The 26,607-nt window shown below is 41.4% G+C and overlaps 1 protein-coding gene and 3 non-coding genes across 4 annotated transcripts in view; 3 read left to right on the top strand and 1 right to left on the bottom strand.

Moving 5' to 3' along the window:
• The window catches only part of LOC105287574, a 60,242-nt gene that overhangs the window by 10,550 nt on the left and 23,085 nt on the right, over positions 1–26,607 (bottom strand). Inside the window, exons 4-12 of the mRNA XM_026969430.1 lie at positions 21,806–21,978; positions 18,049–18,213; positions 8,637–9,580; positions 7,735–8,115; positions 5,535–5,715; positions 3,811–3,909; positions 1,698–1,918; positions 1,476–1,614; positions 118–878 (exon numbers count right to left, since the gene is read on the bottom strand). Of these exons, the coding sequence (XP_026825231.1) occupies positions 118–878; positions 1,476–1,614; positions 1,698–1,918; positions 3,811–3,909; positions 5,535–5,715; positions 7,735–8,115; positions 8,637–9,580; positions 18,049–18,213; positions 21,806–21,978 (3,064 nt within the window). The remainder of the gene's footprint in view (positions 1–117; positions 879–1,475; positions 1,615–1,697; positions 1,919–3,810; positions 3,910–5,534; positions 5,716–7,734; positions 8,116–8,636; positions 9,581–18,048; positions 18,214–21,805; positions 21,979–26,607) is intronic.
• Trnae-uuc lies at positions 4,380–4,451 on the top strand. The gene has a single exon. It is a non-coding gene; the product is annotated as a tRNA-Glu (tRNA).
• Positions 4,756–4,827, top strand: Trnae-uuc. The gene has a single exon. It is a non-coding gene; the product is annotated as a tRNA-Glu (tRNA).
• Trnae-cuc lies at positions 5,149–5,220 on the top strand. The gene has a single exon. It is a non-coding gene; the product is annotated as a tRNA-Glu (tRNA).

The following is a 26,607-nucleotide window of genomic DNA, read 5'->3' as shown; positions in this document are numbered from 1 at the left end:
GTAGGTCGTTACTTGAAAATGGTGTGTGGGCGATGCACACTCGATACACGCGTTTGTTCGCGCGTTTCTCTCACCGTCGCGATCGATCTTCCGAATTCGCGACGAAGTCGAACTTACTTCCGATGATCCATCCGCAGTTTGAACTTGCACCGTCTCCCGTTCAGCTTGCTGTACACCACCAGACAGCTCTTGCTGTAACTCAACGTCTGCACGTCCCGCCACTGAAAGTGGGCCAGTTCCGTTCTCTCCCTCGGCTCGCCTCCTCGCTCCAATAGTTTCAATCCCTGCGCGTGTATCGCCAGCCATACGTTGCTCTCTGCTTTTCTCTTGCCGCTCTTGCCGCTGTTCTTGTTGTTGTTGGTACCGTTTATACTGTTAATATTATTATTAATATTATTATGATTATTGCACATCTCGTCGCGGTTTTTTTGCAGTTTCTTTGCACCCCTCCCGTGTTCGTCCGCATAAGGATTCATCGGTACGTTCTCGCGCGAGTCTAATCGCGGGATTCCGCCGTAAAGGGGACCGGTCTCCCGGCCGGGGTTCTCCTGGCGATGTGCTTTCTCCACGTCGTTGTCACACTTTTCGAACATTCCCTTGCCCTTTCTTTGTTGCGCCATCAGTTTCTCGAGCCCCTTCGTGTCCACCGTGGCGATGTAGTAGTGCGAGCCGTAATCCGGCAGGGACTGCGCGTGAGTTATGAACATCTCCTCGGCTTTGTTCGAGTCCATGCCACGGCGATCCCGATGGGCGCGGTGTAGCTGCGCCCGAAGTGTATCGGCGTCGACGCAAGCCTGCGATTGATGCCGGTCCGCGCTCAATATCAAGGATTCCGGCACGTAGTGCTCGAGCAGGAAGTAATCGCCACAGCCGTGCTCCTGTGGGACACACAACAAAGCCTCGATGAGGCGGTGAAATTGCGCGGATTACGGCCGGATCACCGTCGCTCCGCACCGTAGTCCACGGGTCGAAACGTTTCCGACATTATTTGCTTAAGCCCTTCCTAAGAGCTTATTAATGCCGTGCTATTAATAACCGGGCCTGGAGTAGTTTAATGACTAAACTTAAAGCCTTGAAATTAATGCGCGAAGTATTCCCCGTCTACTTTCGGAATATCGTACGGTACGGTCACAATTAATTTCTGGCCTCTATTTCATTCAAAGTTTAATATTTCTTCGATAGTAGGATTTTTAAGATTCTTTTTTTCAAATTCTTGCGTTTGTACATCCGCGCGAATATTCCGAGGTTTCATTCCCGCTGAGTTAAGTGGAAGTTAATTGCATTCCACGACGCGAACGTGTAGAATCTTCGCGGGAAGTCGTGACTATTCTCCCCGCAGTATGCCACAGATACCTCCCGTTTCACTTAATCCCTATTATCAGGAGCTTAACGATCGCTCTCGAACGTTTCACCGTTCCATGATGTAATTTCGTTACAAATATCGCGCGCGTCATATGAAACTCGCGTTAACTCACGTTGACGTTGTAGTTTCCGAATTCGGCTTGAAGCGCGAGGCCCGTCAGATTGATTAATTCAGGATAAGGGCAAACCAGCTGCTGCTCCAATATGCATCGTCTTATCTGTAGGTACAGCAGGTGCTTCGATATCCAGCTTCTGAAAGCAGCACAGGCTTGTTACTTATAGCGATCGAAGTTGGAACGCGTTAGTGTTAAGAGTTACCGCACCCGTGAATGTACCTGATACCACGGAGGGATGGCAGGAAGAATCGAAGTCGCAGATACAGCATGAAACTGGTCGGTAGACCCAGGAGACCCTTGCTCTTGCCGCTGCTCAACCATCCCGGTGGCGCGACCTTGTTCAATTTCGTGTCGGGTGGTAACATCGCGAAATCCCCAGCCAGTAGCACAGCTAGACCCAGGGTGAAGTTTTCGTCGAGGTTCTCCGCTTGGACAATAGCCTGGAAGGATTTGCGAATAACGTGCGGGATGATACATGGCATACCCGTAACCAAAAACGATTAAGTCCGATTATAAATTCAACTGACGGCTGTTTTAGTGTTTTAGAGCGGATAAATGCGATGCACGAGGTGCAATGATTAATTTGTTGGCATAAATATGGCATATGCATACGCCATATTTGCTGATGAATAATTTCCGGATGTAAAACTGAGAATGCAAATTTGCAAACAACCAATGTTATTTTTCTGATTTCGCGTTGCCTTTTTCATTTATACGGATCACGTAAAACATAAGCGGAGAAAGCTGAGATAATGGTGTTCGTAAACTATAATCTCTCGTGGAATTATTATGCGAAATTAAACAAGCAATTAAACGCAGAGAGACGGCGCTCGCGATGCATTTGATTGCTCCAAAAGTTTATTGTAGCGCGGCGCGATATCTATTTCCATCGCGCGCGATGTAATTTTCTATAGGCGCGAATTTCCGAGAATAACCCAATTTTGCAAAGTTTACGATGGGCTCTCGAGGTCTCGAGTGCCTTGCAAATCGGCTATTAAAAATGCACGACAAAATACTCCAGTCACGTCTGAAAACTTGAATTGAGTACCACATACAGCCGCGAACTTGAGATAGCGATCTGTCTTTTAAAATTATCGAATCTCAACAGTTTATATCTGTTATTTTCATTGCTTCTTGATTATACAGTATTATTAATTATAAGAAAAGGTCAATGTGAGCATTCTATATGTCTCGTATAGAATGCGATAGTCTTATATGCATATAAAATTATAGACAAATTAATCTATATTATTTCTCCAATTACTATGATAGTTTCTATTCTATGAAGTAAAGTTTTATTCATTTAGCTAGTCTCATGAATGATTTATGATAATGGTTGATACTTTTACGGGTAGTTTTATTGGTGGTATCACCAGGTAAAAATATCTGTCTTTATATCAGACTTGGATAAATATTGATACAAATAAATTTTTATGAGACCAGAGGGAATTGCATGAGACATTTGTCGCGATCGCATAACTCGTGGTTTGTGGATTTGTCGTATATAATGATTAGGCTTGGCGGCTCGCCAGAACTTCTCGCGAGTTCACGCCGGAATTTGTGGTCTCGTAAACAACCGGCCACGTCTTGGCTTTCGCGGCCCGGCTGTGGATTTGAGAGGCCACGGTTCACGAGTATTACGATCGAAGCAGTTCCGCTCGAGAACTTAGCGGAGATGAAGTATACTTCTTAAAGGATTTGCACTAGGGTAGTGGCAAAATGCGCGCGCGGCAAATAAAAGCAAATCATTTCTTCGCCGAGATCTCGAGACGCTATATATCTCACTTTCAGGTGATACAATTTATTAGCCCGAGGAGTGAATTTCTCGCGGGAGAAAGGTTCCACGCAGTAGAAGAATGTGCGTTTTTCAAGAGTATTATCAAAGATTGCTGATAAAAGTACTTGCACTGCTTTTGTCTTGACTTGGTTGATTTACTGACGCTCGTTACATCGAATTTGCGATGTTTGTTATTTTTACATGTTAAATCTCGTGTTGTAATACTGACATGTTCAAGAGCGATATTGATTGTATGCGAAGATACTTTTTCATCGAGCGATTTTAGTTTATTCAGATATAATTGGCCGGTAAATTGAGTCCCTTATCGGTGACGGCCACTCTCCACAGTGAATACTCGATAACTTGCAGTTTTGATTGAATTTTCATCTGTGTTCTTTCGAATACGACGTGATATGTCGAATTTTAATAATAGTTTTGAAGATCGCTTCTCACTTGAGTAATTTCTTCATTTATGTTTAGTCTTTAATATATGCACACTGTTTATGAAGGATTTAAAATATTCGAAGCATTTTAATTTGTTACGGGATTACTTACCTGAAATAAATCTCCGGCAGTGACCTTTTGAGGATCGCAAGTTACCTCCACGCGTTGTCCTGTTAACATTATTACGACTATTCTGCCAGAGCTGCCGGCCTACGCAATTAAACGAGTTATTAGTTTACAATCATTGTACGATCCTGTGCAATTTTATATTATTTAATACGGATTCATTCATTTAGGTTCATTTATTTTGCACCAAAGGAAATGTCAGACTCTTATTCGCGAAATGAAATTAATTATTTCACAAATTGCATGAATGATGCATTTCCGTTAATGTTACCACGATATTAGTATTTGCAGTTTTTATCCAAGCAATAAAGCATATTTTACAACGACATACAATCCAAAATTTAAAATAACTATTTCGTTTAAGTAGAACTCATTTACTAATGATAAATTTAAGAAGATAAATTATTAATTGTTACATTTAATTAAAGATAAAGCTTTTGGAATACATAATAATATATGCAAAATTCATATTGAAATAATTAATATCATGCATTATAACATTCAGAGAATGAGAGAAGACCACGTGTTGAGTAAAAAGGGATGTCGTATAACAATCCGGTATGGTCTAGTGGCTAGGATACCTGGCTTTCACCCAGGAGGCTCGGGTTCGATTCCCGGTACCGGAATTTTTTTGTATTCGCAATTTTTATGAAAAGTAAGTCAGATAATAAGATTGAAATTATTTTATATACTTTTTATCAAAGATTTGTATATTTTTTTAAATAAAATGTTAATAATTGTTTATAAAGATTTTTATAAATATTGAGTAATAATTAAAATATTTTGAATATTACTTAGGATCGTGATTTTAATAACGCATGCTAAAATGATCTTTTAAAGAGAATAATCTTATTGATGACTGATATATATATATCAATTGAGTTTATTGATTACTCATTGATATATAAATTTAAGTCTCTTCCATGTAACTCCGGTATGGTCTAGTGGCTAGGATACCTGGCTTTCACCCAGGAGGCTCGGGTTCGATTCCCGGTACCGGAATATTTTTTTTCATTCAATTTTGTACGAATATATGTATATTGACCGAATATTATTTTTTAAAAATTAGTTTTCAACTATTATATCGACATTTTATTATTCGGATGAAGTTACCATTAACATTACTATTGGTCGTCTCGTTATAAATATAATATAAGCAAGACGATTATATAGTTGTTTTCAGATGACCGAATGTCAGCAGTGTGCAAAGACTATTAAATTATTAAATTTTATGATAGATAAATATGAAATAATAATCATTTAAGTATTGAAACACAAATGGTAGACACAGAACTAAACTTTGTAAAAGAAAGACTACCGAGCTCCGGTATGGTCTAGTGGCTAGGATACCTGGCTCTCACCCAGGAGGCTCGGGTTCGATTCCCGGTACCGGAAATCTTTTTTTGCAATTTTATTCAGCAGAAAAAAGCAATGTCAGAAAATAAAATTCCCTGGATAATAAAGTTTTATCTTTTATCAATTATTTATACTCCTCTGTGTTAAAAATGTGCTTTTTAAGAAAACAAAGGGAGTGAATAAGATTTAGTATAAGACATTTCCATTAAACACAGATGATTGCTATTGTGTCTTGATAATTTCAAATTGATGATAAATTTATGTTAATAATAATGTGAAATATGAATTATCGTTTATCTCAAAGTATAGTAATTCATCTGCGTTCTATCCTTATTTTAATATTATTTTCGTACCTTAACTTGACCTACGCATAGTGTTTTCGGGGGCTGATTGGCACGAACCACAAATTCAGGTCCTACACATTGCGCTTTGTTGAAACTTCTCATGGGTCCACCCAGCGTCCTATAAAGGCGCGACGGTGCCCTTTGCACTGCCTTTCCACGTCGTGCTCTTGGCCCGTTCCTAACCATAATTCTGAAAGTTTTTGCAAGATTTCATTATTATACTAACAAGCTAATTATCGTAATAGTGTCATCAAATCATATTAGAAAAAAATATTTTGAAAAATTGTAAAATTATAAAAAGCGACGTAACCGGTTGATGACGAGTCGACGGATGTTGAGGTGGTCAGACTCGAGATTTTTCTTTCTCGTCTTTTTGGCCACGTTGATTAATATGGACTAAAGCGGGGGAAGCTTTTCATTCGACATAACAGACCGCGATGCACCTAATTATGCAGCGGACCGGAACTCTTACGGCAAAATTTCGCAGACAGACGTCATGTGGAACGCGATCCGCTATATATGCGGCGACGTTAACGAACTCTCGCACCGAGTTTAATTAAACTTTAACTAGGGTAACCCTCCCCCCGGATGTTTTTTAGAGCAGTCATTACTAAGTGCCTTCTTGTTTTGTCTCTCTCTTTTTCCGTTCTGCGCTCCGTTCCGTCTTCTCTCGTTTGTGAGCGAACTTGGCGCGAGAAGAGCGGAAGATAAAAGGTCGCTGGTTCTCCCGAGGCCGAATCAATTTTCACGATGCGTTAGGTATGTAATGCCCACGGGAGAGAAGTAGCCAAAGCAATCCGTGAGCGCAGTCTAAAGAGTACAAGAATTGCACTCCAAGTTTTGAAAAGGCTTCATTTAAAACTTTGCAAATTAATTGGTTATTGATCGATCGTGTGGATGAATCGAAAATTTACTCGTGGAATTAGTTACGTTCCGTGGAAATTTTTCAAATGGACTTTTATAAAAATTTCGCCGGTGGCCGAATTCAAACACTTGGTTGAATTTCTTTATTTTTAACGCCAACAGTCGCAACTTTATTTCGCTTGCGGAATTGGACGTCAACACCGAAAAAGTCATTGCAGTATCCTACATCGAGAATTCTCTCTATGTCGGAATCACATAAGCCGTAAAGGCGATTTCATCGAGTTAATGGTTGGCTGCGATCTAATTGTTAGATACAAACAAAAGTTGCGTCAGTTTTCCGCCTAATTGTGCATGCACATCTGCATTCTATTTCCGCTCGACTTTGGATGTAAAAACGGGGCTTCGCGGGTCTCGCGAAGGTCAAAGGTTTCGTCGTCGACGCCACGTTTCGACCTTTCCCTACGGACTGCTGCGGGGGCAGCATTCGACCGGCATGCATTTAGACTGCAAGTGGCTGCATCATCCGGCTAGTTTCACGCGCCCGGGGCGTATTCCTCGCGCTTCGAAGACGCCACGACAGTTGAGAATGCCAGGCGAGAACAAGCTCTCTTTGCGCGAACAGTAGTTTCGCGAGCCCGCCTAACTCGGAAACGTTTATTAACGCGAACGTATGACTGGGAGGCAAAACTTAATAATGCGGGTCGCGCGCGAAGACCCCGGAACTGTTTGACGTTAATTCCCACCGCCGCCTCCCCCTTTACACGCGCCCTAATTTAACGCCCCTGTCCTCGTCGCAAGAGATTGATGAAATTCCGGCCGGCAAAGTGTGAATTTCGAGGGGGTAAACATATATAAATTTCGAGATCCTTTATCACGTGGCCTGACATTATCTTGTACAAAGTTGCGAGTTCACTCGTGTTCTCGCACGACGCCTCGTATATCGGCGTTGTTTAACGGAGCTCTGGGACTCTGGGCTTTCTGAGGACCGATTCTTCTTCTTCTATCTTTTTACCTCGGCGAGATATCGAGCACGTTAGCGAGACGTCTAATTAAAGGAAATCATACCGGAAAGTCTCCTTTTATCTTTTCCTTCTGCCTCGCGACAAACGAAACCGGTTATTAATTAAAATTTTGTTCCGATAGCTTGAACGGCTCATAGTAGCACGTTGCATCAGAACTGTACGTTTCTCTCTTGTAACGAGTAATAATTCGTTATTTAATCTCGGAACATGCAATTTTCTTGATTCTTTTATTTTGAGGAAGAACTGATTTCAACAGACCACGGTGAATCAATGCAGATAATTGATTACGCAAATACAAACTAGGAATAAGAACAAGAGATTACCTGGGCGGTTTCGCCGGCGGTTCCGGTTGGCTATTGCACTCCGAGTCGGATAGAGCAGTTTTTCTCAAAGTGGTGATAATTCGGGGTGGCTTCGGGGGTCCCTGGAGTCCCCTGGGTCTCATGGAAGACACTGGATTTTGTTGCCGAAGCGTCTGTTCGTCATCTCGCGCGACGCAACGGATCTCGCTGCACGCCACGCTCGGTTGCGACAGACGCTTGAAGTCTTCGTCCGCTTGCGTCCTATTCGGTAGTTGGGGATTCGAGTGCTGCCTCTGCAGCAGCATCCTTCCCGGAGGCGTTCGTCCGTAAATATCTTCGCGAAGGCGCTCGTTCGGTTGCGTAGTTACGTCGGGCTGCGAGCGGCCGGTATTCGAGGGATGCCTGTTTCACACGCGCTCTTACGATTATCTATTATTCGATCAGACACTAAAGAGAGAGTCTTTTTCAGGCCCTTTAAAGTGAAAATGCGATCGGTTTTGACTTTGTTTGACTTTGAATTTATTGTTTATTATCTCGAGATATTAAATAACGTCCGTTCTCGTAAGATCTTCCTCAAAGCATTTTTGGTCTGTAATAAAAGATCGCGAGATCCACATGAACGATACCACTAGCGTATCTCTCGCTCACAAGGAAACGAGGGAAAACTAAGTTCTCCTGTGTTACAACAATGTTTAACATCGCGAGTTAAGAAGTTGCGTAATGCAACCGATGTAAAACGATTGTGCGCAGATTAATTAAATTACATAAATTATTTCTATTATTAGATGCATGATTGACACACGCACATAATAATAATTACATTAATTATTATATTTATTAAATTACGCAAAGTTTCGAGTTACACGTAAAACCGGTTGGCGCTCATGAAGCATGCGAATATATGGAACAAGATCCGCACGTACCTGTTTATCGATGATGAGCCGCCGTAGATCTCGTCGGCGCGACGGATCGCGGATGCTTTCGCTGATAGTCCATTGACTCGCACATCCTGCGAGCTTAGGAAGGGTTTAACTGGCAGGGCGTATATCGGATCACTGTAGACGTCCCCATCGGGATTACCGTCGGCCGTTGCGCCTGTCGTCACCGGCAGGTTGCCGCTGCTCCTGGTGTGCTGCAGCCGCGTGTAAACCGGCTGCGAGTACGTCCGCGAGTGATGATGGATTCGGTGGCGTTGGTGATGGGTTGTCGCCGGTCCGAGCGAGCGACTGCCGCTCTGGATGTCGAGCTGCGATCGAAATTGCGTCCTGTGACCGTTCAAAACGACCGTTTCTCGATGTTGCTGCTGCTGCTGTTGCAATTGTTGCTGCGACTGTTGCTGCGAGTCGCACAAAGTCGTCAGGTTTGGATGCGACTGGGAGTTGCGCGATTGTGCTTTGAAGAGCGATCCCTTTGCGTGATAATGACCGTGATTATTGTGTCGGTGATCCTGCTGATCCTTCGCCGGCTGCTGCGTCGGATCTTGCTGCTGCTGCTGCTGAAGCGGTCGAAATTGATTGATCGGATGTTGCACCGGGTCCTGTTGCTGTTGCTGGCTCGACAGATGTTGCCCGACACGAGGTTGATGTTGAAGAGATGTCAGTTGACCGTTCGCAGCTTGGACGTGGTCCTGTTGCTGCCATTGCATATGATGATGGTGATGACGGTGATGGTAGCCATAGGTCTTTGGGTGATTCGATTGATCGGCGACGCTCCGCGTCGGACAATTTAGAATGTTGAGCTGATAGCAGGCTGCTCGCTTCCGTGCGGCATACTGTGGCGATCTCACTACCTCTCGATACATGTCCATCACTATATGCGTGAAGGGCTTGGTTTGCAAACGCGTCCGATAATAATACTCGGATATTACCTGCAAAGCGAGAATATGATACCACATCATTGTCGAGCCGCATTGTCGACGAGCGGCTTTCGTCGATATCTGATATGACTGGGCTGGCTTCAGTGGGAGCGGAAGCTTGGCATAAATTATTGTTTGATTAAGTAATCGATTACGTATGATCAAACCACTTTATATGCTCTGTATTTACTGCGTAAAATCGGAATGCGCGTGAAATAAGAGAGGAAGCTGTGGAATCTATAAACATTATTACTTTTTTCAACATATTATATTATATTATATATTAAATATATAATGAGAACGTTCAATAATCGCTTTGATGTCTAAAGGTAAAACGAAGAGAAATACTTTTAATGTGATGCATTATACTGGATACATAGACGTCAAATGGAGGTCCATGCAAATCTGAAAGGGGATCATTGCAGACGTAATGTGATCGTGCGCCGATGCGTTTATCGTGCTGCCCAAGCGAGCCGATTATCTAGTTTTGGAACTTTCGCGTCGTGCCAGATGAACTATTGGCTTAACGGAACAATGGCTGAGGTAGCCGGGATTCTCTATAGATTCAGTAAGCCGAGATCCACGGGGAGAAGTGCCACTATCCTATTAACGCTTTATTGTACTCCCACCGGTGATAAACGCGAAACTTTACGTAATTTAAGATTTTTCGCGAAAATCGTGTAATGGAATGCCCGTTCACGAAAACGCCGAGAACGTGTTCGACCAATTAATCAAAACGTCAATTTCGGGCGTACTCATTGTGGCTTCGTCGCTCCACAATCAACTTAAGTAATCGACTTTAAGCAGGTTGACTCAGGCAATACGCACGTTCGTAGCTCTCCATTTCTAAGAGAGCTCGTGGGTAATTCCACGAGATCTTTCAGTCCTTATGTTGTTACAATTGTTAAAGATGGTACACCTTAAGGGGGGAGCCTGCTTTAGAACGTTGAAAATAAGGTATAATTTTACGAATTGTTTTAGAGAAACTATACAGCGGATCATTATAAAACTTTGATGCATTTATTAGTACATGTTTAAAGATAAAAAAAATTATTTTTTTATTTGAATATATCGCCTGTAGAGGTCGTCCTGGAGGCGTCTTAGTGCAGCCGGCATTGCAAATTGGTGAGCATTCTCCTGCCTCCAAATTTCATCCAAACTGAAAAATTGAAATATTTTCTCGTTATTTATGAATTCCCATCGTCGATGAACCAACCTTTAATATTCATAAAAACATTAAGTTAAACAATTACTTTTGCATGAAAAAGTTCAACAACTTTGCCTAAAAATTGTACTTTTGTGTTCTAAGCTCCACTATTTTGGCACTTTTCAACTTTTTTCTTCTCTCTTTGGTTCATCGACGATGGGAATTCATAAATAACGAGAACATATTTCAATTTTTCAGTTTAGACGAAATTTGGAGGCAGGAGAATGCTCACCAATTTGCAATGCCGGCGACGCGGCTGCACTAAGATTTCTCCAGGACGACCTCTACAAGCGATATATTCAAATCAAAAAATAATTTTTTTATCTTTAAACATGTACTAATAAATGCATAAAAGTTTTATAATGATCCGCTGTATAGTTTCTCCAAAAACAATTCGTAAAATATACCTTATTTTCAGCGTTCTAAAGCAGGCTCCCCCCTTAAGTTGACAGGAATTAGTCCTCCTCGTCTCTTCACAAAGAAAGCCGCTCAATAAGAAAACGAGTGTTATCATCGTTGGATAAAGAGGCAAATGAAATTTCCAGATCAGTCAGAGAATGTAAAATACTCGGAAGCGAAGCGTAGTAGATAAGATGGAAAACCAGATTTTTTCATTTCGCTGACGGGAATTTCCTGGCGCGTCGAGGCGACGAACGGCCGCGACACGTTGTGATTCGCCATTCTATTACCGTCGGGACATTCGGAAGTAAGCGACGCGCGCGGCAAGAGTAATGGTTGCGAGGACTATTACTCTTAACAAATAACGGCAGCTGGTGCCCCCGGTGACTATCGGTTCGTGCCACGACTGCATCCATGACCCGCGGCGGTGAATTCAGCGGCGGCCTCTCGCCTTAACCCCGACGGCGTGTTCGGTCCGCCGGCTGCCTCGCGCTTTATCTACGCGGATAGACACGACCGGGCCGGGCGGAGAGGTACTCGAGCGGATAATTTATTGGCCGCCGAGGAATCCTCCCGTAGAAATTGCGGTTCCGCGTTACGCCGCGTTTGCCGCGTGCCCTCGCCTCTCGTCGCCTTCTCTCTCTATGTCTCTCTCTCCTTCGCTTTGTCGACCAATTTCATCAATTTCGGAGGAGAGGAGGTTATCGGGGTTGCAGCTGCGGAATTATCGCGACCCGAGATGGACGACTTATTACGCGCGTGGGTGATAACGACCGCCGCCGTTTTTGAGATTGCCCGCCGTTAATCATCAGGGGTGCGGCGCGAAATTATCATAGCTATAGGTACTGCTCGTATGCAATTTCGCGTCCGAGGTTCCGCAGCTACCGTCGTGCCTCACATGCCGTCCGCGCCAACCCCTCCGGGAGGATCCGCGGAATTGTGCGCGCGTATACCCACCCGCGAATTTGTTCCTCGTAATGTCATAAGGCCGTACCTAATGACGTGCCGCGGCTGCATAAAGCGATCCCTCGGGTACGAGATTTGGACACGCGATTTAGCTCGCGCTGATTTATCGGCGACTTCACCGCGCTTGCACCGCGACCCCTTTTAATCTTCATTCCCCGGCTCACGTAATTAATATGCTGTTACGTGCACGCTCGCGAGATATACGCGTGTGTGCTTCACGTAGAGACTTCTTGACTATGTTCTGAGTCAATACGTGTGAAGATAAGATGAAGTATTATTGCGGATATTCTTCTTCTTCTTGTATAAACATTGTCTTGTCTCGTGCACCAACGCAAGTTGCCTGAGGTGCAGTCGAGGTAGAGGAATTGCATCTTTGTCTCGCATTCAATTTCCGCATTCCGCATTCCGGTTGAAGTAGATCGAAAAATTTCGGGGAAGCATCACATCGCTCGCGTGCCCCACGTTCGTGCGAGAACGCACCTCAGCGTGCCGCATCCTTGGCAGGACCGTTTCAGGGTCGGATTGCAACGGCGATGCAATGGGTTCCGACTATACTCTCCTCCGTCACGTTATCCATTTATCCTAATATTTACATTTTGCATTTTCCATATGTTTGCTTGTCCGATCCAGATCATTGAAACGCACACGTGGAGGCGAGTCACGAGTTCGCAGTCCACGATAAAATTGCATCTTGTCATTTATATATCGATAGGTGTCGATACCCGGGCGTGCAAGGGGTGAAAGGGAGACCGAGGGAAAATGGCACTCGTCCGTGTGCGTCAACCGTTAATTCCCGCGGCGTGCATAACGAAACCCCGAGATCACAGATCACCGCGTTGGCACCGCGTCTGGAAAACGCATCCGATGATTCGTGATTTAATTCTAGTACGCAAATAGGGGAAGAGAGGGTTCGAATTAATATTAATTTCATTTTGTTTATGCAGGCGAATTGCGGTCAACCGGCGGGAATTAATTAGATGCGATGCGATATTTATTTGCATTCTGCATTTTGTGCAAAGTTTATTTGCTTAAATTATAGCACACGGAGTGGGATGCAATTGATGTGCGGTATCGGGAGCGATTTGACATTTGCAAAAATAAACGTGGCTTTTTGCGTAAATATTGTGCACGAATCATCGGATCTTCGCGGCGGTACAAAATATTTCTCATCACGTGTGTCATTTCTATTATCTTTTTCATTGCGAGCTGCTGTTACACCCGCATGTATGAACCATCACATACGGTTGCTTGACGGAGCAGATATCGATTCAATCTGCTTTTTATACATTCTGATGTGTTTTTTGACGTATACTATGACATTGCGGTTCTGCTCCACTTTTCTTTATTAATATGTAATAAAACCCCAGTCTTATGCATAAATGGGAGCCAATTAAGACATGTTAAATTGTCAGAAGCCTGAATTTTGCGGATAGTATTAGTTTTTATTAGAATTATATTTCTCTTTTTGGCAAAGAACGGAGAAATTACGTTATTTCATACCTCACTGAGCGAATATTATTATGAGATGAAACATTCTCTCGTTGAAAATTTATATTATAGTAGGAATTCAAAATGAAAACGTGCATACATGTGGATAAAGTGCTTGACGATATATTTCGGTAGTTGATAGTAATTTCGCGTGCGCAACCTTTTTACGTACTAAAGTGGAGATCCGCGAATTAACATAGACTCGATCACATTATAGTTATGGTTTCTGTAGTCTTGATTGTATGCATATTCGTTGAGAATTAAAAAAAGTTATTGGTAGAGACGAAAAATTCTAGACGTAATTGATTGAAATTTATTCTCTTTCCTGTATTTTCTGTGCTTTTAACATTGTATTCTCAATTGTAAAATCACAATGTAATTCAATCAATCTTTGCATTGAAGTCGCTCATGTACTTTGCCATTGCTTTTGAATGCATTTCAGTAAATTTCGGATTTTTAGTTTCGCCGAGCGACTCGATGTTCAAGATTTTACATTTCAGAGAATAACAGAGAATAACAACAATAGGTAAATTTCGCACATAATTATGATAAATTACTTTTTGAACTTTTAGAGCGAAGGGTCGAGATACGAAGCAATGTTGCGTAACATAATTCTCTTATTACTTTAATGACGACAACTCGCTTCGCTGTATTATCCCATTTTGCTTGTTAAAATTACGAAATGGTCAGTCGTTCTGATGTAATATATAAAAGATATATAATAATAGTTTTCATACATATATCTTTTTCTTGTCTTTAAACGACTAGTTCTTTTAACAAATTAAAAGTTGCTCCTTTCTTAAGAGAAAAAGAACGAAATGCAATTTCATTAAACACGATTTACACAACTTTTTAATTGTCGACATTAAATATCTTGATAAACTGACTTAAACTGACATTTTATTAGCGGAAACTTTCAAATTGTTTATTGATATTAAACTTGTCTAACTGGGTTACCATTATAAATTGAATCCATATTTCTCGACTTTGCAACTTCTCTTTTTCTAAGTTTTTTCATGATATTCTCTCGTTTATAGATAAAAGTATAAGTAAAGGATATTTGCACATCTGAACATTATCAATCTTTTTGTTAAATAGAATTTTCTTTTATATGTAATCCAGTAGAGATTTGTGATAGAAATATATAGATTTTGAGTTTTTTTATTTTATTAAATTCAAATTTCATTTACCTAACAATTTATTTAACAATTATATCTTCTATTACTTTCTTCATATGTCTTTGTTAAATTCGCTAAAGTAATCTTCGAAATGATTCTCATTTTATTCAAATGAAATGATAAATTACTCATAGTTAAACTGCCGTAACGCAATTATCATCTCACTCGACTAGATTTTGACGCATTTATATCTTCTTTATTCTCAGTACAAGGCTGAGTGTAAAAACAACTTTTTATCATATTCTCTACTTTTGAAATTATTGACAAGAAAAAAAGACTGGAAACTACGATACATATATGAGTTCTTGATTATGAACACATCAACATACCCTGCATTATTAATAACATGCTACTAATTAATACATGAATTATTTTCATAATAAAATGAGTATTGTTACAGAACGCGTCGCACGCACACAAGGCTCCGTAATTCGTGTTTAACGTGTTGATTTAATTGTATCTCACGAAGATTCGAGTGCGTAAACTCACTATTTATTTAACTGGAGCCCGATTGCAAATATCTCGATTAGCTCTCACTGTCGTGATCGTATTAAAAGTATCACGCACGGTGCGAACGTGCAAAGTTTATAGATTGTATTATAAATTTAACGATGAAAATATATACACAAAATCATGTTAAGAGACAATTTTGTGTCGCGCGTGTCAATGCGGCGTCAATAAATGATTGCAAGGCACGAAGGATAACGCATAATTGCATCGACATCTAATTAAAAAACTCATTTTTACAGATGTTGACGATTAGTGATAGTGATAGTGATAGTGTAGTGCTTACGATGGGCTGAATGCAGCATCGAGGGATCCACTTTAGATCAAGCAGAACCAGCTGCGGTGAGTTCACAATTTCACTACATTTCTATGCATGTTTTTTTGCGGTTGAAAGTCGACAGCATCCGTTAAATTACTCACATATTGTGAATCGCGATAAATATTAATTAAATTTATTAGTAATTTTTGAATCTAACCGAAGGGAAATTTCAAGAGCTGCAGCGCATAGTGATTTGCCTGCAGTGAGAATAATAGATAAAAAAGCAATTTGTCATTATATAATCGTGGCATTGCCATAGCGGCGAAATTTCCTGATGCTGAACGCACAACGGAGTCGGAGCGACCCTTAACTTGTAACTGCAACTAAACGTTGCGGTAAACGCATTCAGTCCCGTGTACCGTCCGTGTTCTCGAAAATCGAGAGCTGCTGATATTGTACGCGCCCCATTTCCCTGCTTGTGCAGCTCGTGAATTTCGCTTTACACAACGATCGTTTAGATCGCGATACTGGCCAAACATTACTTTTCGCAGCTGTCAGAGCTGAACCGTTAATATTTAAACAACACGATCGCAGCAATGGGATACTTTACTATCGCGGGTCCTCATTATATTTCGCCTATGCTCGATCGATCCTCCGAATTATTCGCTTAAGTATTCTATTGAGGAGATCAAAAGGATCGAATAAGCGACATTGCGGGATTCTCTTCACCGCGGTTAATTTCATCTCGGTGCGGCTGTCGACTGCGTGGTTTACGCGTCTAACTTGGGTGATATCCATACAGAGATTAATCGATAGACCGCATAGACTTAATCATGGACACGACACCACGCGGCTCTTGGGTGTACGTCGTCGACCTGCATGGAAGCCCGCTTTAATTGAATCACCCATCATGGAGAGGGTGAGCACGCCGCGCGACATTTGCGCGTCGAGACGGCGGACGGGAACGATGCTCGAGGCGCACGCGGCCATCCATGTGATTTACATGACGCGGAATACGGACGTGCAAAATGTCGAGACTCGAAGAACGAGCAAATCATATTTGATCACTTGGTTTCCAGAAACATTCAATTTTCTATAAGAATAGTAGAATCCGCTAAACATTTTGAATCCGTGCTACGAGTTTTCTAGCTTTATATTTAAACGATATTCGCAGGTCTTCCAAGCATCATGTCTCAAATCATGTTTCAAACCAGAGACATTTAATTATTCGTGTACGCATTAGGAATTTAATCATTCTACTTGTCTGTTCTTTATCGTACAAAAGATAAAATATTTTAAATACAAAGAGCAAAATTTTCTATTTGAAAATAAGCCGCATTGATTTAAATGAAAAATCTATGCGTTTAATCCGTCCGCAGTTGTTTCACTCTGACACGTATGCAGAAATTACTCACCATTCAGTAATTGTGATATGGAAATTAATTTTGCTACATGCTATCACGTGGGCTAGATTGGGATATTGTTAGCCATAGACAACCAAGATTGCAGCCGCGTGACGACATGTGTCCAATAATGCATCAGTTCGCATAAATAGAACAACTTTTTTAATATAATATAATGTAATAATAATTATTCCTTAATTATAGCATACTTCGAAAAACTCTTAATTTAATACACTAATACAGCATTCTGTCCTGAGATCCATTCATTATCTCGCGTTTGAAATTTTCTTCAGCTGCCAATGCAAATGCATCCGAGATAACGCTTCATTCGAGATAACGTGCTTCCAGAAAAATGGATGCAAGTGCGAGAGATGCATTAAGACAGATCGCAAAAGTGCATGGACCTGCTTTATTAGCAGAGGGTGAAGGACAGCTGAGTGCACTGTTGTGCGCATCGTTAGATTACATGTACCAGTTTCACGTATCGTGCTTATCCGAATACGGGCGTACGGGCGTGTCTACCAGTGAAACGATGAAACCGTGGACTCGGAATCTATTTGGCGAAAGATACATACTACGTGCGGAGGGTGACTTACGCGCGTCGGGTGCGTTCGCGCGCGCACGGAATGAAATATCGAGAGCTCGCGTCGGTCCGATACTCGTCGTGATTTATTTCGAACGGTCGATAGTATGAGCACAATGCGCACAACGAGCTCCAAAATTTTGAACTATCTGGCCGTGCCCACGCGGCACAAAATCGGCGGCAGTCTCGGGGCTTTTATTAGCAGATTGTACATCGCTCGGCGCGTTCGCACAATGCACACCAGTTATGTAACGCGGACGCGAGTCTGTGTGGGTGAGTGTGTGTGCGTGTACGCGTACTGATGATAAATGGAGTTCGACAGCTCTTTTGAAGAGTGCGAATGAAACGTGCTTGATTCAGCGCACGAGTAAGTAAATATTATATCGGGATTAAAATAAATTGGGAATACTGCCAGAAATATCGGCGATAACATCACCGGCCGAAGAAACCCGCAAGGATAGAGGAATTCCGATAACATTCGAAGACTTACGTCGAGTAGATTCATCAAGGAGGCACGTCTGCGAGGATCGGGTTCCGTCATAGCCGCCAAGACCGACTGCAAGGCGGATGTGGGCGAAACGGAAACGGTCCCCGTCAACGCCGCTACTCTAGGAGTCGTATCCAGTAACGCTCTCCCCAGAGAGTACATCCACATCTGTAATCAAAAGTATATAGTATAATATTCAATGCTCATCAGGTACTTTAAAAAATAAAATCGATCAAACTGTGCTGTTCATATCAAACGTGTAATAAATAATTCTTTCTCCGAGAGTTACGCTTACGATATTTTGAATTACGTTCAGAATATATACGTAACGCATTAAAAGAACATTCAGATTGTCCGTTATTTTCCGAGATTACCGGGTCCATTTGTAATACATTTCATATTTTTATGTATTTAAATAAGCTGCATTAAAGTCATCCAGTTTTTGTTGATCGATGTTGAAGTACTCCTCGTTGCAAGCCTGCACCTTCTCTTACATCGACTGGAATTGTATGTAAAATATCCAAGAGTATTATTAAACAGGCAGAAATATGCTCGCTAATTTTGTAATAATTTTTTTGTGGATCTTGGAACGCGCTTTCTTGATCCGGATGAAGTTTTCTATTGTACCGATGAATAAATGAGTGATTATGTCGACGAGATGAAACCGACAAAAATATCTTCGTCGAATGAGCTTTCCCGATTAAGCTTACGATGAATTTTGGAACGCAGTTCTTGCACCGAGCAAAGGCCTGTGTATCGCTGGGGTGGATAAATTAAAGAGCGATGCTACCCTGAGGAGAGGTATAGCGTCCTCGGGCACGATAAATCCTCTCGTACCGGTTAGTCTGTGTATCGCACATGGAAGAATAATACATCAATCTCGGATCTCGTGAGCCGGGGTTGCTTCCGCCTAAAGCGGATTTAATAATCGGATTTTTCTTATTTCCATGGGAAGCATAGACACGCGCGTACACACGTATACATCTAAATGCATCTAGGAAGATTATGTAGATCCAAGAGGGAATATCAGTTGTCGATATTTTTACTTGTCGCGAAAAAGCACTATCGTCCGATATTTTAGTCGATAGCATCGTGAAATATTGTCCATATAAATTTTGCGTACTTGGATACTTGAAAAATAAGCATCGACGGTTGAAGTATCGTCGATGTCTCAACTTAATGCGCACAGGATAAATGACATACACGATATCAACGACGCAAAAATCGGTTTGCTATGAATAACGTTTTACTGCGAGAAATTCTTAAATGTTACATCTCTTTTAATTACTTCTGTCGGTGTTTTCTGGTTTGTTATAACGGTACGCGAATATAGCCGGCTTTTACAATTAAAAAAGGCGGATTCACATCGCGCACTCACATCAAACTGCATCGGCTTCAGACTACGATCTCGGCGCTTTCTCGTTTATTCACGTGAACAGGAACGGCAACCACTGCGTTGTACATACAGAATTACGACATCTGCGCGCGACTCTCACGTACATGTCACCGAAATCATTCTAACGACCCGCTTGTACACCGTGGCGCGCGATGAAAAATGTAAGAGCGACAAAGCCGCCGGAAAAGGGAGCACATTTTCGCGCTAGCTTCGTGTCGTCCAGGTAATCGCCGTTGTATACCGTGATGCTGTGGTGGCCCGTGATGCTGCCGGGCATCCTGTGTTCTCCGGAAAAGTGGAGTCGCGACGTGAACGTCGAGCACAACAGAGCTCTGTTATCAGTGACGGCTTTAGTATTCTGCACCGAAAGCAGTTTATATTAACCAAGACATTATTCAGAAGTTGAATCTTCAGCTGATCCTGATAGAAATATTTTTCTGCTTTTTTTTAAACCAGATTAATTGTACAAATGCAGGAATCATCATGTCTTGTTTAATCTAATTTAACCTCATATAACAAAATTACGACTTTATAATTGCTCGGAATTAAGATTCGAATCTTTTCTGCTCGATTCAAGGTCTGCTACTGCTCTTTACAGTGTCATTTAGAATTCGGAGCAGGTTACGAAGGGGTTACACGGGTCACCGTCGCTCTTTCTTTCCTTTTCATTATATTACGGAAAGAGGTTGCAGGAAAAGACGGCACTTTCTTTCTGCGCTTTCTACTACGTTGCAGTCGTCTTTCGTTACCGTCTTCAAGAAGTAACGCGAAATGTCTAACGAACTGTTAATTATTTCTAGAAGCGTAGTAAAATTTGTTATATTTTATATTGCGCGCAATGAAGTCGTATCTTTTTTTTATCTTTATCATTTTTTTATCGCAACGGAAAATCTGGAAACCGTTCTTTCTCTCTATACGTATTAATAGATGTAACGTTGAACTATTTATGGAGCATTAATACATTTATGAGGGCAGACTCTTTTCGTGATTTCCCGCAAGAAGTTCCTCATCGTAGATCTCCAAATCGTAAAAGCGTAATGGTTCTTATCTCTCGTTCTTTTCTCGATGTTTTACTCGCTTCTTTCATATAACTCCATCCTCGCCGCTGAATCTCCGTCGTAAACATCGACGGTTTTATTTCCACGCTGTGCCAATATAGGTATACGGAACTGTGGTGTTCTTCCGTCATAGCGTGTCAACGTAAAGTACCTACGTGCAATCGCGTCCGTTCGCGTGATTAACGAGCGATACGACGGGATCAGGGATCAGAATGGTGCGCTTTCCTGGAGAGACAGACGGTGGAGATCTCGGAATTGCCGGTGTAAAAGAACAACGAAGTTTATTTATCACTCGCGCCGCATTTATTCCCCGTTTAATCTGTAAAAGATAAATACCGGAATGTGCGCTTTGAAACAACGGAGCTATCGGACCGTTGACAGGAAGAAAGAATGGTGTTCGAGAGGACAGAGGAATGAAAGGGGAAGTGGAAGCAGGAACAGTAGCAGAAAATCCGACGGATGCGACGAAAAAGAATTGGAGAATGTGGAAATGGCGCCTAGCACTTGATTGCAAAAGGTGCGCGAAAATTGGCGTTGACCATCCCTTGTCCTATTCCCTCCCTTCGTCCTTCGGGTCTTTCGGAAGGACCGTCTCGCGAGCCGTCCGACGTCGTTAAAAATTCACTCGGCGTTGAAACGCGGAAGTCCAGCGAACAAAAAGAGTCGTCAAGCCATCAAAAGAACCGCCAGCGTGGCGGCTTAATCCCCTTCGCGCACTGAAAGGATTTTAATAGGATGCGTTAATAATTCTGTGCGCGATGCTCTTTTAATTATGCCGTCGGTCTTACGCCTCTTCGTAAATACGCTACTGTAATTTGCGCGTATAATTGATTGACCAGCAATACGGAGCAGTTTTTGATACCGGTGTGCAACCGTTCCTCGACCGTCATATTTACTTCGTGCAATGATTTGATCCTATTTCGAGGGAGGAATATTTACCTTTATCGTACATAATACCATTAAATTCGGCATTGGATATCATATTACGTGATTGTCTGCCCGAAAGCTCGTTCAAGCTTTTTGCGAATTAGAGCAATATCATTCAGTGTGGGTAGACCGATCGGAGAAAGGGAGGATTTGCTGGAAAATAAAGAGAACGTAGTGAAATGCCACAATCTCGCGGCATTTACTAATCATATTGTTTGGACGTCATCGATAAGCAGGCATGGGATAAAAATAGCGGAGTACATCAGTTCTCCTGGCGATTTATTTCGAAGACAGACGTTGCTCTTGCAATTGATTGCAATGAGGTGCAATTAGTTATTGAATTAATGGCGCGTCATTAAGCGCGCTGAACGTAACGTACTTTTTCCGAATCCGTGTCTGAATAAATGCGACCGGGTCGATACTCTGGCGGCAGATACGCCCGAGCGGTTTCCGGTGGTGCGAGCTGCAGCAAAACCCTACCACGTGGTGTCAGCTCCAGTGTATGCGGAGTCACCACTGGTCCTGCCCTCGAACCACCCACTACACCTCCATCTGGAACAAATATTAATGATGAATGTGAGATTGTTGTCTCGATGTTACGAACTTGTTTCTTACCGTGCCATTGTGCAACATGGCGAGAACTTGGCAAACGTACTTTTAAAAGTCAGAAATGGTCACAGAGATATTTTCTCGAATTAATAAAATTTAATCTTTTATTCATCACGTGTAATCTTTTATAGTATTAAATAGCAATAGGTAAAAACACAATGGTAATGGCCAATAACGCGATATTATTCAATGAAATCTTTGAATGCTTCATAAAGGCAAAAGTTACATTTAAATATAGAATTACGCGCGTATTTTTTCCTGTAAAAGTTGACATTTGTTTAAATACGTTTCCTTAAAAAATTTCCACATGCGACATGTATGCAGAGAAAAAAATAAAATATAAAGTTTTGAGACGATGACATTTAGCACATATATAAATATCAGACGCATAAAAATTCTCTTGACAAATCCACATGCTCATATTGTTTCAAATTACAGAAATTCCGTTTCCTTCTTCGTAAATGTCAATCTGGAGTGCTTATACAGGGCGAGGCACCTAAAACAGGCCACTTGAATATCTCGGCTGTTATTGGTGATAGAAAAAATTGTGTCAGACCAAACTTGCATGGTTTCGAGGGACACATAATTTGTTCTAAATAGTTTTTTATTAGGTGGATGCGTAGAGGTCATATGAAGATCAACTTCGTTTTTTTAAATGGTATATGTTTTTTTACGTACCATCTAGTAGAGCGTTTGAAGATGCGCACATTGATCTACGGATCAAAATCATTCAAGTTCACTGAAGGTCAACTGCAAGGGAAAATAATTTACTTTATATTGCCTAGAGTTCTCTGCTATTGAAAATACCGTAAACTCAGAAATGAAAAAGTTCTAGCCGTTAGAAATTTTTTCTATTCCGAGAAGTTCTGAGTTGATGATATCATTATTTTTTATATTGCCTACAGTTCTCTGCTATTAAAAATACCGTAAATTCAGAAATGAAAAAGTTCTAGCCCTTAGAAATTTTGTCTTTTCCGAGAAGTTCTGAGTTGTTGATATCTATATTTTTTATATTGCCTAGAGTTCTCTGCTATTGAAAATACCGTAAACTCAGAAATGAAAAAGTTCTAGCACTTAGAAATTTTAGCCTTCAGTGACCTTGAATGATTTTGACCCGTAGATTAATGTGCGCTTCAAATGTTCTACTAGATGGTACGTAAAAAAACATATCATACCATTTAAAAAAACGAAGTTGACCTTCATATGACCTCTACGCGTCCACCTAATAAAAGACTATTTAGAACAAATTATGTGTCCCTCGAAACCATGCAAGTTTGGTCTGACACAGTTTTTTCTATCACCAATAACAGCCGAGATATTCAGGTGGCCTGTTTTAGGTGCCTCACCCTGTATATTGAAGAAATAACGTTACATCGCTTCCGTATCCATGTTTTACCGTGCATATTCAATATCCGACAGATTATTGAACAGGGAGACCGGACTCGTATTGATTTACGTGATTTATTGTCACAGTGATCTTCATCGCGACTGCCGGCGACAACAGCGATACTATGATATTTGCGATCAAGAACAGAAAAGTATCGGCGGTTGTTAGACTTAAACTGTTCCTCTCGAGAGGTGCGTGTACTAGAAAATAGATCGTGATGCTATTTTCGAGATGTTCGAGATCTTTTGCGAGCATTAAGCGGCTAGCAGAGGCTTTGATGCATGTTCCGTTGTTAAGTCGCACTCTGTCGGGGAAAATACTCCTCCAGATCGCGCGAGTTTTTGAGATCTCGTTGAAAGAGACTTGTGAGAAAAAGCGCTTCTTGAGATTCCGCTTCTGTAAGGCGTTCGACGAATTACGATTTTGAAAACAGGAATCAGAATCAGCATATATTTTTAGACCATTCAAAACATGTAAGAGGTTGAAAACAATCGCTGAATGGAAGCTTTGTTACATTTTCCGTTAAAGTGAATTTTTATTAAATTTGATATTTACGTCGAACAAAAGTTATTTATCATAAAATTAATCTCGAAGCTTGATGAACGACCAAGTTTCACGGATGAATCGGCCGACATGACGCAGGGCTTTGCTCGATGACGCGATTAATGTTACGGAAGCGTAGTCCTCGATTACCGGATTAGCGGCGTCGCTTTGACGATCTACGAGCCAGTCTTATGATGCTTTGCGATTATTGAATATTTAACGTCCGACGTTTGACTTGCTCAGAACACCGATAACGTAATCGGCACGATACATGCGAGTTAGCGGACGTGCGGCCTCTTTGGGCCTTTGTCCTGTGATCAGATTTGGTGCAATCGATTCCGTCGGGTTGCATCGTCCGTGATATCCCTGAAATTCCGTTTACAGTTTCCCAGGCGTCATGCCGCACGTTTAAACACAGAAGCGAACAAATCGTGAGTCTTGCGGATGCGTAATTTCGTATTGTCGCGTCACAGTTTCATTTATGCCAGTTCGAAAATATTATTCCGTGTTGTGTAAAATGTAATAGTGTTTTCGCAAGTGTATTAATTTCTCGAAAGTGTACCCATTATAACGAATTTGTTTACCGCCGCAGGCGATGAATCAACAGAACCGCAGCATCACGTGCGTCGCGAATGGCGTTTTGATTAAAAAAAATCACCGTAAAATATGGAGAAATTTATTTAACGTGCGTGTTACGACGGTTGTATTATTATAATACAGATGATTGCAAACAGGTGTTTCTCGTCGGATATAATAAAAATTGCAATACAAGAGTCCGAGGTAGAATTTTAACGAGGCTCACGCATTTCAAAATATATTTGCGAACATGCGTAAACGCTGTTGTAACTTTTTTTCATTTTTATTGTTTATTATAAATGATAAAAGTGCAGATCACGTAGAAAAACAACAGTAGAGAGGCAAGATTTAATTGGATGATCTCTTCGTTGGTTTTCGACAAAAAAAAGAACCCTCGCGTACCTCCTCGATGCATCATCAATCACGTAACTCGGTCGCTGAGGATTTTTGGCGCCGGAGGGGTAGATGAGGCGACTGGATGCGATTTTTATAGCGCACCCCGTCATACGGAAGGCATTTTTTTCGGCACCACCGACGTCCGTCGATGCGTGAAATAAACCGGATATAAAGAGGGGTAACCCGTAAGAGGACTGCTTCGTCTCTCGCTTCGGGGCACCCCAAACGCTGAGAGAGTAACGATGCGAGAGAGGGTTGACATAACCGAGCGTGGATTATCTGTGATATCTTTGGTGACATTGACGAAAATGTTGAAGAGGAGCATCGATGTATTTAGCGGAAATAGTACCGCGTGATAATATTTCGTAGTTTCTCCGTGAGAAACAAGAATTCTTCCCTTATCGTAGGGATGAAGAATATGGTTAGTAATTTTTCTCTTCTCAGTGTGACGCTGCGCGAGAACGCCAGTATTGTATAACGTTATTAGTACATTAGTAGCCTTTTAGTACCGATTCTTTCGATAACGAGTGCTCGATGAAACGTGATCGCCTTTGGGTTTTTTGGAATTTGCAGTAATTTCAAGAGCATTGGTGCTAAATTATATTAATAGAGTAACGTTAAATTTTAGATTTTTGAATTGATCGAGATAATTCCACGTTAATTAATATTCACGATTATCGGTAAATCTTTTCTGCAATAACATTCCATAAAAAAAACTGTAATACTTTAATATAACAAATTTAATTAAAACATCAAATTATTCAGGTAATATTATCAATCACTTTTACTTAACTTTCTTTAATTTTTTCATTATTTGTGCAAATTGCATTAGCATCTTTTTATCGAAATTACGAGTTGATATCGTTAATATCACGATATTTTATTGTGTCGTACGATCATGATTTGTTACTCGGACCCGCAATCAATCATACACGCCAAACTACTTAGTTACAAAATGAAGATAATAATTAATTCTTTGACTAGAAAGTTAGTTAGTTGATAGGTGACAGGACTTAAAGACTTAAAGCCATCCGGAAGTTGGTTCACAGGTGCGCGCCCGGGATCCTTGCTCGACAAGGGGATTTTCTGGAAACCGTCCGGATTATTTACCGCGATTGCGCGCCCCCGTCGCTCCGAATCATTTATTATCGCTTGTAAAACGCACCGCGCACTTCTTTCCCGAGACGTAATTGGAGGAAGAGAAATCGCATCAAGTCCGGGAAAGATTGAGGAAACCACGGGTCACTTCAAACACCTCTTTCTCCGCGAAATCTCATCTTCTTCTGGCATCTCGTAATCGTGTTTTCTTCAGTCATCCCGATCTGCGCCTCCGGTTGTCTCCGATGTTGACCCAGATGGCTGCTGCTCGTCGATCTCTTTAACTGCTTCTGATCGAGGTAACGACGGAAATCGATCGGAATCGAATTTTACCTGCGGCTTCTACGTCAATACATTCACCACCAAGCGTAATTTCATTGACTTTCCGTTCACGTTAAGTGGATTATTAAAATTCATCATAATATGTCGGTATAGCAATTTCCATAATTTTAATAAATACACGTATTAAATTGTTTATAGATGCACTTTGTCCGGTTTGCTTTTCTGTTATTATTAAACTGTCATTATCTCTTGCACATGTAAATAATTGCGTGTTATACTCATAATATTGT

This window comes from Ooceraea biroi, chromosome 5, assembly GCF_003672135.1.
Source record: "Ooceraea biroi isolate clonal line C1 chromosome 5, Obir_v5.4, whole genome shotgun sequence".
NCBI lineage: Eukaryota > Metazoa > Arthropoda > Insecta > Hymenoptera > Formicidae > Ooceraea > Ooceraea biroi.
Note: the sequence above shows the minus strand (reverse complement) of the source record. Positions and strands in the feature narration are given on the sequence as shown.